This window comes from Thermobia domestica, chromosome 16, assembly GCF_964235325.1.
Source record: "Thermobia domestica chromosome 16, izTheDome1.hap1.1, whole genome shotgun sequence".
NCBI lineage: Eukaryota > Metazoa > Arthropoda > Insecta > Zygentoma > Lepismatidae > Thermobia > Thermobia domestica.
This window is the reverse complement of record NC_137469.1, coordinates 104654846-104671588: the sequence shown is the minus strand read 5'-3', so window position 1 is coordinate 104671588 and position 16743 is coordinate 104654846. Positions and strand designations below refer to the sequence as shown.

The 16743-nt window shown below is 37.1% G+C and overlaps 1 protein-coding gene across 1 annotated transcript in view; it reads left to right on the top strand.

The window, feature by feature from the left end:
* The window catches only part of LOC145673307 (cystathionine gamma-lyase-like), a 183845-nt gene that overhangs the window by 68355 nt on the left and 98747 nt on the right, over nt 1-16743 (top strand). Inside the window, exon 9 of the mRNA XM_081742899.1 lies at nt 1535-1673. Coding sequence (XP_081599025.1) covers nt 1535-1673 — 139 coding nt within the window. The remainder of the gene's footprint in view (nt 1-1534; nt 1674-16743) is intronic.

Here is a 16743-nt window from a genome sequence, read left to right as displayed (position 1 = left end):
CCGTCCGACAAAAGTTAACGACCCTTGCCATGGCTCATGTTGGCCAATGCGTGAATATGGCCCTGCATTTAGAACTAGTGTCGTGTCCCCTCTCTATCATTGCTATCTTACAGATGTTTTGGTCAATAATTTAAAACTGTGATATGTTAAAATTTATTTCTATTCAACGTTAATAAACATGACAATTTGTTGCAAATATTAGGTTGGTGCGAAAGAAATACACATTCCCCGCAAAACTACAATATTTGGCTAATCAAAATAATCGCCGTCTGAAACCACACTTTTGTGCCATCGCTCAGCCAACAAATTCTTTCCGTGGCGAAAGATGTCTAGGATCTATGATGCGAAGAAGTCCTCAACCATACATTGAACCGCCCAATTATCAAGGAAGGTTTCCCTCCCAAAAGAGATCGAGATGTGGGAAGAAATGATAGTCAATGGAAGAGGCATTGGCCAAATATGGTGTGTAAGGAAGAGATTCATACTGCAAATCTTGGAGGGCATGCACTATCATGAGAACGAGAAATGGGCGAGCATTATCGAGCAAGAAAATATTACTACGTTTGTTGACCATTCCTGGATGCCTGTGAACAAGTTTGTATTGTATTTTATGGAAATATGTAGTATAGCGATCGGCATTGATGGTTCCACATCAACTGAGAGAGTCTGTGGGTACAGAGGTGGTTTAGAGTACGGTCCTGCATGTTGATGACGATCCATCCACTGTCCTGGCCTTTTACAATTCATTGTCCATCTGAAGTGACAGTTCGGTAAAGAAAACTTACCCGGTTATTCCTTACACTCAGAGAACTGCACATTCTTCAAATAATGATTTTTGTTGGCCGGTGTCAACTATGTATCACTCATGAGTCCAGCTTTTCACCTTAATTATTGCGCACAGCCACCCAACGACAGCTCTTAGTTCTGACAAAGAGACCCTGGTTTCCTCCCAGCTCTCGCTAAGTAGGCTTTGTGACAAAGAATTACCATGTAAATGGGTTTTCTAGCGGTTTTCCCGTTTCCTCCTACTTTCGTCATTCCAGTATTATAATATCTTTTCACACCATCTCCCTTAGCGCCGGTGCATAATCGTGGGATGTTAAACTAAAATAAATATTATGGAGTGTGCATAATTAGCCTGAAATGAATAGGCACTTTTCCAAGAGTTTCCTTCCAGTGTTTTCCTGAGGAGCTAATCTGAACATTATATTTCTCGCTATTCACCGAATTCATATTGCAATGTTGTGTCACTGGAACGAAATTTGACAAACAGCAAATTGTCTGTTCATTCGCTATTTTTACGACCCTGTTCAATAACACACAGCATCTTGACTGTCTGGGTACCCCAACCAATTTGTTGGACGTGTACAAAGCTTGTGATGTTAAACACGTCACCTTAGTCCATTCTTGTGTTGTGTTATTGACGTGAGTTTCCCGCCAGACATCAAAATGGGCATTTCATTTCCACCAAGCTAATATGTTGTACGTCTACACTATAATTAAATTTTTCTTTATTTCTTTCTTTTCTTTTCAGGGCCGTGATGAGTCATATTTTCTTAACAGAAGAAGAGAGACAAAGACTGGGTATAAAACAAAACATGATCCGCTTATCTGTAGGTTTAGAAAACGTTGAAGATCTAATTCAAGATCTAGATCAAGCGATACGCAAAGCGGTAAGTACTATGTATGTCAGTGCGAGTAGAACACAAACATATGACTACTTAACAACTTATTCCTGAGATAAGTTTACGAGGATTGTTCATGAATTCCTTGCTCTTCGCTGTACGCTGCTTCCCACATGTTTATTACGGATAACTATTGTGATAAATAATAATATATTTGAACATTTGTATAAGTTCCTTATTCCCTCCTCTCTTCTTTTTTCCTTCTTTCTGTTACGTTGTTCGTATTCTCCATATTATATGTGGTCTTCGGTATCATAATAGGGTTTTAGTCTTCTCATTCCCTCTACAATTGTTGGGCATTCGAATTCCGTGTTGATTATTTAATTTGGAAATTATGGTCCCTGGACCGCAGTAGCGGTCAGTCCATTACTCTGCTTCCCCTGTACGTCTAAAGGGGTAGTAGATTGACACTTTTGAGCAAATTGGAAGGTTTCTTGTTTATGTCTCTTCAAAATATTTCTTTGTTGCTCGTGAGACTTCAGTAGATTTTGACATACTTTCTCTCTTAAGTTGATAAGATGGTCTCTTTCGATTTGTAGCTGGGGAACTATCGGTAATTCACAATACTCAATCGTTCGTGGCTCATAGCCGCATAATAAAAATAAACTTGTTTTCTTTGTTCCTAATTGCACGAAAGTGATCAAAGCTGTTGGAAGCAAGAAGTTAGTTATTGGCGATGGCGAAACTAGTTTAATTATTAGCACATGCCGAGTTATTAAAAAAAGAAGAGAACAAAAAATGGAGTGAATTAATAAAAGATGGGTTGGATATAAAACATATTTTTGTTTGTTTAGACATGTTGTAAATGTTAATTCACGGTCTGTGATTAAATAAATAATAGAAAAATAAAAAAGTTTACAACTGGCGCAGTCGGTAGGATTACTATTATACTATAACCATGTATATGAAACCATTATATGTAATATAGAAAGTAGAATTTATTGATGATAGAGTTATGATGTTAAGACTTAGAGGGAAAACGAAGGATCTAGTGGTAATACAGACATATGCACCGACGACGTCGCATGCAACTGAAGAAGTAGAGGAAAATTATGAGAAAATAGAAGAAATTATAGGTAGGGAGAAGAAGGGTGCATGCATAATTCTAATGGGAGATTTCAATGCAGTTGTGGGAGAAAAACAGGAAGGTAGTATCGTAGGCAAATATTGTTTAGGCGAAAGAAATGAAAGGGGAGAGGGACTGGTGAATTTCTGTAGACAGAATTCACTAGTAATTGGGAAACACTTGGTTCAATCAGCACAAGAGAAGAAGATATACATGGAAATCATCAATAGACGGCGGAAGATATCAGATAGACTATGTAATGAATCAGGACAAGTATCGGAATTGCTTACAGAACGCGAAGACCCTTCCCGGGGCTGATATTTTCTCTGATCATAATCTTGTACTGGCCTAAGTAGATATTCAACTGGAAAATGTAGGCAGAAGAAAAGTAGGTAACAGTGTTGAATACTGAAAAGTTGAAAAACGAGGAAATAAGAAATCTTTTCGTTGAAAAATTCGAAGAAAAATGTTCAAACAAGGAAAGGATAAGCGCAAGTAGTAACGCACGGTGGGAACATATTAAACGTTGCTTACAGCAGGCTGCAGAAGAAGCAGTAGGTTACCGCGAACACAAAAATGCTAAGAAACCGTGGGTTACAGAGCAGATGTTGCAGAAAATGAGGGAGAGGAAGATGTGGAAACAGGTTGATACAGAAGAGGGCAGAAAGATGTACAGGAAGTTAAATAATGAATTACGAAGAGACAGACAGAGCGAGGGAAGAAGTTTACAAAAGAAAATGCGAGGACATAGAAAAATTAGAAAGAGTTGGGAAATATGAGGAAATGTACAAGGAGGTGAAATCTATGGAATTTCGGAGGAAACAAGGGGGTATTATGATGGCAGTAGAAAATAAGAATGGGAAGGTAGTCAGCGAGAGAAATGAGATCATAGGAAGGTGGAAAGAATACCTTGAAGACTTATATGAGAGTAGGGATAGATCATGTAGCCTAAATGTTGAAGTAGAAAATGAAGTAGGCGAGGATGATAAAGGATTTAGTATTCTTAGGGATGAGTTTGAAAAGGCTATATCCCAGATTAGGAATGGAAAGGCAACCGGAATAGATAGCATACCAATTGAATTCATTAAAAATATAGGAGACAAGGGAAAGAAAGAATTGTGGCGACTATGCAATGAATTATATGAAACAGGAGAATGGCCAAAAGACTTTCTGAAAACGATCATGATACCGATGGCTAAGAAATCGAACCCAAAGACATGTGAGGACTATAGAACTATTAGTCTCATAACTCATTCAGCTAAACTTCTGCTCCGAATACTGAACAGAAGGTTATATGAAAGAACAAATAAAGATGCTGAGGAGGAGCAGTTCGGGTTCAGAAGAGGCAAGGGCACAAGAGATGCAATTGGATTATTAAGGGCGATCGGTGAAAGATTTATACAAAAAGGGAAAGAGGTGTATGTTGTATTCATTGATCTAGAAAAGGCTTTCGACCGCGTGAATTGGGAATTGTTGTTGGGAATTCTAACGAAGATAGCGTTGGAATGGAAAGATAGAAGACTCATAAGAAACTTATACATGAACCAACAAGTAAGTATGAGGATAAGGGAAGAAATGACGGAAGAGAGTGCAATTGGCAGGGGAGTTCGACAAGGATGCTGCCTCTGGCCAACACTATTTAATGTCTATCTAGAAGATATAGTGAAAAAGAGCCTACATGATAATGATGGTATTTCGGTAGGAGGTAGAATGATTAGATGCATAAGATTTGCAGATGATATGGCGCTTCTTGCAGAATCTGAAATGAAAATCAATAAAATGTTAGAAAAATGAGAAAGGGCTTTGAAGAATATGGGATGAAAATAAATGTTAGAAAGACAAAAGCCATGGTGATTGGAACGAAGGGGTCTGTGTCAAATGTAAAAGTAGGAGGGAAGAAAATAGAACAAGTGAATAGTTTTCGATACCTGTGTAGTATTCTTAGTAATGGCATGAAGTGCGAACGGAAATGAAAGCAAGGATAGGAATGGCGAAAGAAGCCTTTAGGAGGAAGAAAAGTCTATTTTGTGGGACCTTGAATAAAAAGTTGAGAAAAAGATTCATAAAGTGCTTCGTGTAGAGTGTTGTAATACATACGCGAAGACGAAGAGGTTAGCGGAGGATCGTGGAACATGGAAGCTTCTCAGCTGCGGCAAGTGACCTGCCAATAAAGGCAGAATACCTATGATGATGATATGTAACGTTAAATTGTAATGAGAAGTTGGTAGAATTTTTGGTAGATACAGGAGCTGCGGTATCTGCAATAGGACATACTTCATCTGTATTAAAAGGAAAACCAATAGAATCATTTCAAGGACAGCTAAATAATGTGGATGGTTCACCTATTAAAACTGTAGGTAAATATAAAGTACAATATTTAAAGTTCAAATACGGTTGGTTAAAGTTCAATATTTAAAATATGTTGGAGAATCGCCCATAATGGTAGTTCAAAATGATATGTTTCAACCCATATTAGGCAGAAGTTGGTTAGATGCGATGTATCCTCAATGGAGGATTCAATTATCGAATATGTTATATAAATCAGAAGATATGAAGCAGGTTGAGATAAATAAGGATATGTCGGTGAATACCTTACAGAATCAATTATAGTACAATTTAATGACGTATTTAATGGTTCAATTAATGTACCTATTAAGGAGTTTAAAGTATCAATACCGCTCAGCCAAAATGTTACGCCTATTTTTAGAAAAGCCTATGATGTACCTTATTCCTCAAGAAAGTCAGTTAAATCAGAATTGGATAAATTGTGTAAAACAGGAGTAATAAAGAAGGTGGAACAATCTGATTGGGCTACTCCAATGGTAATCGTTAAAGAGGAATGGTACAGTTTGACTTTGTTTAGATTTTAAACGTACACTTAATTTGATAACTGAGAAAGTTAGCTATCCGCTTCCGAAAATAGAGGAATTATTATAATAGGTTAGCCTATGCCAATTGCTTTGTATTATTAGATTTAAAGCAGGCTTACCTACAGCTAGAAGTAGAAGAAAATTCTCAAAAACATTTAGTATTTAACACACCTTGGGATTATATCTGCAGCATAGGCTACCTTTTGGTCTTAATTGTTCTGCTCAGATTTTTCAGAAATTTATGGATACAGTAGTACAAAATATGGAAGGAGTAGCTTGTTACTTGGATGATATTCTTATTTTGGGGAGTTAACGTACAAGAGTGTTACCAGAGGACAGTGCAAGTACTAAATAAATTTCAAAGTCTAAATATACAGGTGAACAAGGATAAGAATATATTTTTCTAGATTCTTTAACATATTTAGGATACGATATTTTAAAACAAGGAATATTGCCTGCAAAGGATAAATTACAACCGATATTAGACACACCGTCTCCTGTAAATGTAACCCAGTTACAGTCTTTTTTGGGTATGTTAAACTTTTATCACAGACATCTACCATCCTTGTCATCACACATTCCCGAATTATATAGATTGTTAAAAACGAGTACATTGGGAATGGACTAGTAAACAGGAGGAGGAATTTCGCTTAGCCAAAAGCATGTTACAAAAGGTAAGACTTTTACATCCTTTTGATGAGATTGCCAAAGTAGTTCTAATGACAGATGCTTCATCAGGTGGAGTCGGTGCTGTGATATACAATGAAATAGATGGACAATTAATCATCTATTTCAGCATTAATTATCTACATTCAGCATCTGTTACCTTATCAGATACTGAAAAGAAGTATTCACAATTTGAGAAAGAAGCTTTGGCAGCAATTTTTGGTGTACGTAAGTTTCATAAGTTTTTATTTGGTAGGAGTTTCAAAATTCTAACAGATTCTCAACCGGTTAAATGGATTTTTGGTTTGAAAGCTCCTCCTGATGGTGCTTCTCCGCGTAAGCAAAGGTGGTTTCTTTTGTTAGAAAATTATGACTATGATATTATTTATAGTAAAACATTGAAAGTTGCAGATTATTTATCTAGATTCCGGTTAGATGTACCATTAATAGCTCCAGATTATATCAACGAGATCTCTACAAACATATTAAATAAGGAAGAAATAGAAGAAGAGTTACAAAAGGATTCTATGTTTATACAAGTGAAAGATTGGATGTTGAATGGTTGGCCTAAACGGTTTCCACCTTGTCTAGATTATAAGGAATACAGGGAATTGTTTCGCAGATTTCAATTAGAGCTACAAGATAATTACTTGTTTTGGAAAGGTAGATTAGTACTTCTTCCGAGAAGATTGAGGAATATTTATAAAGAAAGATTACACAGAGAGCATATAGGTAGTTTTGCTACTATAGCAATGGCCAATAAGGAAGTATGGTGGCCCGATATGAATACAGATTTATATGGATATTTGCAAGACTGTGAAGTTTGTGCAACTATAGCTAATAACCCACCTAGGGTTAATTTTTGCTCATGGCCCAAAACAGACAAACCTTTTGAACGAATACATATTGATCATTGTCAAATTTTTGGATTTCTCTTTTTAATAATGGTAGATACTTTCTTACATTTGATTAGAGTATGGAAGGTAGATTCTACTAATACATTAGCAACATTGGTTTGTTTAGAAGAATTATTTGGTTTGTTTGGATTTCCTAGAACTATTGTGACAGATAATGGTCCTCCTTTCAAAGGTCGAGAGTTTCAGGACTATTGCAAGAACAGAGGCATTAGATTAGTAACAACTCCACCATATTCACCAGGAAGTAATGGAAGTGCCGAGAGAGCTGTACAAACTTTTAAGAAACTACTAAGAAAGAAATATATACAAAATGGATATAGGATTACTAAACAAAATGTAGTTAATTGGTTAAACGAAATTAATTATGCACTGTTACATACTCCAACTAAAGTAACTAACTCTTCACCAGCATCTTTAATTTTTTCGTTTAAACCTAGTACGTGGTATTATGTTTCACCGAGTATTTTTGACACTAAAAATAAAAAACGTGATTACTGGAATCAACTAGAGTCAGATTTGTCTGAAGGAGAAACTGTATGGGTAAGAAATTATAAAGGCGATCTACCTAAGTTTATACGATTGTTAGGTAGTAACATTTTGGAAGTGTTAGTAAATATAAATATTCGTAGATATCAAAGAAACCAAGTGAGAATTCCTAGAATGATGTTGAGTAAGAAAAATAAACAAATACAAGAGCCTTCAGTTACGACAGAAAATCAACGGAGTCAAAGGAATGACGGAGGATTTGCAGAACATACACGGCACATTATAAGCGACCGAAGATTACAGAATTATGAGCAAACTGGAAATAATTAAAGCTCTGTTATGTCTCAGGAGGAACCTATTGTTACTAATTATAGAAGGTCTCAAAGAATTAGAGAGCTCCTGACAGATGGGGGTACGATCAATAATGGATGGGGGAGGAGTTGTTGGGAGCAAGAAGTTAGTTATTGGCGATGGCGAAACTAGTTTAATTTTTAGCACATGCCGAGTTATTAAAAAAACAAGAGAAAAATGGAGTGAACTAATAAAAGATGGGTTGGATATAAAACATATTTTTGTTTGTTTAGACATGTTGTAAATGTTAATTCACGGTCTGTGATTATATATAAATAATAGAAAAAATTTAAAAAAAAAGGTTTACAAAACCAAAAGTAATGTGTGCTAAGAGTTTTGGTAATGTCTTATGATTTTGTTGACCCAAAAATTTTAACGAATTATGTAGAGTTTTGTCCGTGACCTCAATTAATCCAATATCTCGGTGATTAAAAGCTGGCCACAATTTAAATTCAAAGTTACATATTTCTGCCAATTTTCGAAGTTTCTATGCTCTGTGCACAAGATGCTTTTCCAGATGAAGAAAGCAAAAGGTCCGAATTTTAAAGTACTTCCTTCCAATAAAAATTGTTCGATTGCATCTGTCATCATGCTATTAACAGCTTTCGTTACGACATAACGAATGCTCTTTCTATAGCTACTAAAACGTATTTCACTTTTCCTTATTCGTATGGATATCGTTCCAAATCATCGAAGATCCATCGGTCGCCTATAAGGCCTGGCGAGTGATGAAGGAGTTTCCCTTGCTGCTTCTTCGGGATTTTCTTGAAGAGTTGACACTCTTGGCAGTTTTTAATTGTAATCGCTAGCTACGACATATAATATGTATTGATGACGGTCTCGTATGTTTTGGTAAACCGAAATTGAAGCGCTGACGGTTGTTTGTGAATTAATCGAACCATTGGTCTGCAAAACTATTCGAAATAGACAAGAGGTCGATTAAGCCTAATTCTGAATGTTTTGTGTACGGTATAGTAAGTTGTCTCTTAAGCGAAAATACTTAACGGCTCTCAATGAAGAACTTTTTATTGGTCCTTCCCCTTCCAAAACTGCAATATCAGCCGACGACTCATCCTTGTGTTGTTCTTCCTGCAAATTCTTCAATGATACTTGATGTATTTGAAGAATAGACGTTTGCACTGAATTTTAGCGGTAAGCGTGCATATCCTCGGGTGCTTAGTGGATGTCAGTGACCTCTTGATTATCCTTGTCCTCCATTATATTGCTGTTTCGTTACCGGTGATGTCAACTGGATGCTTTTTGCCTTCAATATGACAGGTGCCGGAATTGTAGTCGACTAGAAAGTATATAACATGCATATGTACCTAATTTGTCTGGTTGCGTGTTCAGAGAAGTAAGACATTTAGCATCTATGAACAATTTAAATTTATGATTAAGTAAAAAATATCGAAAATGGCGTAGAGCATAAATAATTCCGTATAATTTTTTCCAAGACAGAACGTTTAGTTTCGGCCTTTGTAAGTCGTCGACTACAATACAAAACGACCCTTTCTTCGTCTGTTTGGGGGTTGTAACAAGCTAGTGGGTCTCCTGTCTTGTATGAACTCGCATCCATATATAATCAAATGTCTAGCTTATCGTCAAATTGAAAGAGAGATGGGGGATTCACAATGTCCTGTTCTAATTTTTCAAATAACTCATCGTGTTTTTCATTCCATTAGAATTTAGCATTCTTAGTAAGGAGCCGTTGAAAAGGTTCTACCTTAGTGGTGAAGTCTTTAACGTGACTTCGGAGATAGGAAGAATGTTCTATGAAACTTTTAAGAATTCGTTTGGTAGTCGATTTCTTAAAATTATTTATCTTATTAGCTATTTTCGGTGAGATGGTGATCTTTTTACCTGAGACTTGAAATCTCAATACTAAAAGTTTCTTGTAGAGTAATGTGTATTCTTGTGATGCGTATTGGTAAGCCATCTAATATCATTTTAGCTACGATGCTCAAAGCTTGGCCAGCCGTAACATGGTCCATGCCGCATCTTTCGAATTTATAACTTCTGCGCGTGTGATTAACCTCAAATTCATACATTCTGTACTCTTTGAATGCAATAAGATTTGGTAATAACTTTGGGAGATATCCAATGTGGAAATAAAGTTTTTCCGTTTTAATACCTGTACAAAAATGAGACTTAGACTGAAATGGTATGGATAGATACTTTGTATAACTATTACAAGTTTGAAGATTATACGAACCTAAACTATGAACTGTTTGGCTTTTTGATCGTAATCAGAGAAGAATAACTAGTTGTTTATCTCTATTATGATTTTGCATCCAACAATTGTTGTATCTGTTTGTCAATTTGGTCCCTATTTCTAATGGAAGAGTCGGGGAAGGGTGATGGAATGATGCACTTTTGTCTATAGGTATTTTATGCTCTTATACTATACGAAATAACCAATATCTTCCGTACTATATGTAAAGATATCCCGGTATTTGTACAATAAGTTGCTTACAGCTATTTTCTGGTGTCCCGGTAGGTCAGGGCTTATGTTAGAAGATCAATATTAAAAGTTTTGGCTTTCTTGTGTCTCTTCTTGAATTCTAAATTGATGTTTTTTCTTTTTCTCTTCTATCTTCAAAGAAAATTCCTCTACTTCTTCTGACTGGTGTGCGTTTATTTAAAGTGATTATGCGCGCCGTGGGATTTTAAATTAACAACGTAAGGTCATTACTTGGTATTCTTATGTTCATCGCCTCCAATCCGTATCTGCCTACTAGCGATTGTAATGGAGTAATAATGTAAAACGCTGCAACATGATTTTTCTTCGAAATTGAAACTGGGAAATAGAAATGAGATTTTGCTGGGATTGTAATTTTGTTCGCTGTGAAAACATCTGTGTCTGTTTGCAGGTGCAAAGAACGAGTAATCGCTTGTGACATTTCTTCCATCTCTCAATTTTCCTGTAGAAAGGTAGATTTCCTAGAATTTCAATATAATGATATAAAGTTACGCTGTAGGTCGATTTGAAAAAAAAAAGTCTAGTAAGAATGTCATTTCCAAAAATCAGACTGAAGTCTGCATCTATAATGCCAAAATAATGTGAAAAGGTAGTGGTGCCAATTTTAAATAACAGCTATCTCTTTTAAAATCAGGACTTCATTAGCAACGCCTTGTATACGAGTCTAGAGTTGTATTAATTTGCAATTTGGAGGTATATCTTTTCTAGGCCAAAGGCTCAGACTCGAACCTGTATCAATAATCACTGGTAGACTGCCTGAATTTACATTGATGTTAAGTTATAACTTATTATTTTCACGCACTCTCGCCTATCGTTGTAGGTCGCTTGAGCATAGAATTGTCCTGCATACCATTGAAAACTTTCGCTAGTGCTCATTCTTTCTTCATGTGATAGTTTCGCCTGTCTTCTGATAGGAGTGGTTTCTGTATGGCCCGCGTCGACTGTTCTGAATGACCCGCGAGGCTTAGCTTTGTCCTGCCAGCCCGCGTTTCTCTGGTTGTGATTTTTGGGATTATTCCAAAACGAAAATAAATTATATTCCATGATAAATGATAAATATTCCATGATTTTTCTTGTAGCAAATTTCGCACACAGATATCGCCTTTTAAAAAATTTTTGTTTTGCCTATTTCTATTATTACCTTTGCTATTATTCTTTACGCTTTCCTTTTATTGTCCGTTTCCCAGACGATGTCTTCTTCCATTATTGCGCCTAAAGTTAGTCCTCATGACATTCTGCGCTACCATTAACTAAAGTTCAGCGATTTAATTGGCTGGCTTAGTAAGGTCAGTATGAGGAGGCTGTGTGGGTAGATATTGATTTTGGTAGGAGTGGGAATTTGAATCTTAAGGTTGAGTGGAAGTTGACTGTGGAGGGGAAATATTCTGCAGTGGAGGTGCAGAAGGTAAAGATTGTGAGTAATGATGTGCATATTAAGTGTGGTATGTATTAGAAATGGTATGTTGCGTATATTTTAGCATGAAATAATTAGGAGTCATTTGGTTATTTAATTCATTTAAGGAAAATATTGATGAGCGGTTGGGTTGACCGAGAAAAAAAATGAATTGCCTGTGACAATTTCACATAGTTCCTCTTCTGTATGAGGTCCTGATCCTTTTCTAAATCATGGAATCGGTTCTGCATCTGCTGTACTGTTTGAAAAGATTCTAGAGCTATCGTCTGTAAAAAAAAAAAAAAAAAAAAAAAAATCCCTTTCAATCCTAATGATAGGAAGTGAATCTTCTGTTCCTCCGTGGCCGCTGGCATCAGTTGCCTAATTGCTCTTAATTTCCTTGTAAAATATGCGTCAACCGGTTCATTTTCGCTTTGCTGAATTTGAAAGATTTCTAATTCTGCTTTTTAGATTGGTAGATTTGAGCGAGATTATGAAATTAATTTGGTTTTGAGTTCGTCGTAACTAAGATTATTAAATTGTTTATGGTTTTGTAATTGTAGTACCAAATCGAAGGCTGCGATTTGCAAATATATCGGTAGTATTTCTTGTTTCTTTTCGGGAGTTCACGCTTGAAGTAAGGCTAAATGATCGTATAACAAAAAAGTCGATCCGGGTCGTCTGTACTGTCATCTGAGCATCTAGTTAGATGGGGAATATTAACAGGAAATGGGGAGCTTGCTTCTACCATATTACTTTTGTTTTCTATATACGTTTTTTTTTCCTAATCGAGTTGTCGGCATAATTACCTGCCAGCCTAAAACGGACCAATTTACACAGTAATAACACGGATGCTATAATATTCTTTCTATTTTAATAACTAAACAGCAATTTCTATTAAAGAGCGTTTCTAACCCTGCTTATGTTAATAAAAATAGTGTGCCGTAGGAAAGTCCTCAAGAATGTCTGTCAGTTAGACGCTGAAGCTTCTACCATGTAAGGCTTCCATCGTCTATAGCAGTGGTGTCCAATTATAATGAGCCTGAGGGCCATAGACGTCTTCACTAGTAAATTGCAGTGCCGCAACTATTATTATTATTATTATTATTATTATTATTATTATTATTATTATTATTATTATTATTATTATTATTATTATGTGTTTGTGACAGAAGTGGTGTATTTCTTGCGCCTTATGGCTTCTAGACAGAGTTCGAGGAAGAAAGGGTCTCCTTTTTTAAGCTAGACCAGATATATTGATTATTGAAGTAATCGTTCCTTTCAGTAACGATGCCTTGCCTATAGTTACATTAGCGATTGCAGTGTTTCCATGGATACCTGTTTTTTTTTATGTACAGAAGCGTTAAATGGATGCCTTATTTCGCAAGAAGAGTGGAAACATTAAAAGAATGAATAAATATAAATGAAAATATTATTAGTAATAACAATCTTAAATCGTGAGAGCTTTGTGGGTTGCAGAAAATGGTTTGGCGGCAGCATGCGGCCCGTGGGCCGCCATTTGGACAGCGCTGGTCTATAGAGTAGAGCAAAATACGGTTCACAGAAGATTGGACGTTCCCATCGCATTTTTATTATAAGTCTAATCTTGAATACACTATTACAATAAGTAAAGTTTCTCTATTTGTAATTTGTTTGGTTAAATGAAAGGAACCAAATGGCCAGGCGTCTTAGGGCGTGTTGGTTAGGTGACTCTCAAGGACTAGGCATCTCAGAGAGTGTAATGAGAATTTGTTGGTTAGATGTCTCTCAATGACCAGGCGTCTTAGAGAGGAAATGGAGCTAAATAGCCGGGCGTCTTAGAGCATGTAGGAAAGATGTCTTTCAATGGCCACGCAGCTTAGAGTTGGTAGTTTAATAATAATAATAATAATAATAATAATACACTGTCAATGTGCTCGCAATAACCTACTCAAATACACGAAAACACAACAGTCACTGTTTAAAAAGGGAAGCTACAGTGCAAAATACACAGGAAACAAAATGTTGAACAAAAATGCAGTGGATAAATACCATTACTACATTCACATTGCGTAACAGCGAAAACCGTAGTAGGGTGAAAAGGAAACAAAGCACTTCATACTAACGATTAGCCAAACAATTATCGGCAATCTGTCATTCGAGCATTCGTCCAGTACGGGAATAGTATTAAACTTGTGTTGTGACAGTACCGTTTTGCATGCCACAACTATGTGTCCGTACTTGTGGGAACTTCAGAAGAGATGTTCGAAGTGCCGTCCCTGGACGTAATTGCAGCCAACAATTCGTCGCATCATGGATTGCCGTATCCGCTTCAATCCCCATCTTGCATCCGAAGAGCGTCAAACGCTGTACACATAACTTGTTCAAGTATCGGGCTGTTAGGAACTGTTTCAGCATACACTTTTCAGGTGTCCCCACAAGTAAAAGTCGAGGGGATCTGGGGTCAAGTGTCCGGGCGGACCATTGAACAGGACCTCGTCGTCCAATCCATTTGCCGGGAAAAATTGTGTGTTCAGATATTGACGAAGAGTACGACGAAAGTGAGCTAGAGGTCCGCCATACGTCATCCACATATCCCGTTGTACTTGCAGTGGCACAACTTCAAGTTCAATAGTCAGAATTTTCTGAAGAAAATCCAGATGTCTGTCCATCAAGGCGCTGTGAAAGAAATACTGGTCCAAGTAAGTGGTTTCCAATAATTCCCGCCCAAACATTGACATTGAAACGTTCCTCATGGGGCGATTCAAACGTTCCATGGAGATTCTCTGTATCCCACAGAGGACGGTGTGTAGATCAATTATGTCAATCTTAACAAAAGTTCCCTCATCTGTAAAGAGAATTGACAAAAGGAACCCAACAATAGTGGTGGCCGTGTACAAAATCCAACGACAAAACTTTTCTCTGGGAGGGAAATCCCCACGCGATAATGCCTGCATAGTTTGCAGATGTTAGTGGTAGTAGTGCATTATCGTGAAGATTATTCAGCACAGTCCCTTGGATGATATTACACTGAAGAGCCACGTTCCTAAGCTTACATTGGGGTTATTCGCGTCTTGTAGCACATGTTCTTCGAGGTCTGGTGTATGAACATAATGCGGACGTCTTCCACGTTCACCCATTCCGTCAAAATGAGTCTGCTTCATACAAACACCGAAAAATGGTACCAAACATCTTGTGCGTTTGTTACTGTCGGTGAGGATACTTGTCCTGAGAAATTCGTGCTGCTTCCCGATCATTGCCTTCTGTTTGGTCATAAGCAAATATCATTTATACCAGTTCTCAATATGAGTAACGGACCATTTTAACTGCACCACACAACACACGTACACTCAGGAGTCACTCTAGTACTGCACTATCGCATAACAACACTGGATGTGTAGCAGCGGCGGTTTCTCTTAATGTTTGCATGTTTGTACAAACCTTCCAATATTTTCAATTTTTATTTGTGCTAAATCACTTTTCGTTTTATTGTCAACATAATCTCTTTTTAAACAAGTGCGTTTGAAACGGGGCTTGCTAGTTGCTTTCTGCTTGAGAGTTTACCAAACTCCCCAGCTTAACAGCTTCTGGGCCACTGCGGGGGTTGCGCAGTAAGAGGGGGGTTATCACGCCGTGCACTGCCTCATAAAGATCCATATGCTTGCAGATCTTTTGCAAACAAATCTACCAAACAAAAACAGCCTTTTCAAAACATAATGCTTTGGAACTGGAACTTCTTCACCGTCCCTCCCCCTGTAGTATTGGTAGACACGGTTCTTGCCTGAAGGGGAATAGTCTGTTCCTTTGTGACAATGTTGTGTGCCGTAACCAAGTCGCTAAAGAGAGAGAGAGAGAGAAAAAAACTTGCGGTTGCCTAAATGCAAGATTACCAAGTGGTCATAACTATTGGTTCTGTCAACCAAGTAAGATCAAGGCAGCTAAGGAGATACTAATGGCGACCCTGTGAAGAGTGAAGACGAATTGAGGGTGTCGATATTTAATACACTCGTATCTGAAGGAGTAGAAATTTGGCAATATTGATACAATGTTTTCCTTTTCATGTGTGTATGGGTGAATGAGAAAATTGGAGGGCAACTTTTAGAAAAAGAGCGTTAATTGGGGAAGGGGCGAGATTTTAAAGCGGGTAGCGGACTTTGTAGTGTTGTATGTTTGTATGTATGTATGTGTGCCGGTCTTTGTTGTTCATTGGAATATTGTTGCTGTAATTGCATAATTACGTGTCTGTCCCTTATATAGGTGAACTATTCTAGCAATGCAGTAGCAATGAATTCTGTAACATCTCTGTTGAATTAGCCGTTTCCGAAAAGAACTTCAGAAGCAAACCTACTTGTGAAAGACATCGGAAGACTTATTCCGACTCTGAATATAGCGCAAGTAATTAGAAGTCAGAAACGAACATTTACAAGGAAGTTTAATCTCAACTTGTACGAACAGCATAAGTGGTTATGTGAATTGAAATTAAAAATGTTTTGTTTTGTTTTCTCTGTTCGTTGTTCGGGGCAGGAGAATTTGCATGGAGTAAAAAAAGGTGCAGATATCCAGCATCTGCACGACAAAATAAATAAATAAATAAATAACATGAAAATTCGTCAGCTCATATAAGACACGTTCTAATCTCACTGTGTTGGGAAGTGTGAATATTGCTGCTCAACAAGATGCTGGTTATAGGCGGTCCATTGAGAATCACTATCAAAAAGTGACGTAAAACAGGTACGTGCTCAGTATAATCATTAATTGCATTCGGTTTCGTGGCACCTTCGAATTGGCTTCAAGAGGACATGATGAAAAACAGACTCTTCTTCAAATCGAGGCGTATTTGCTAGATTAATT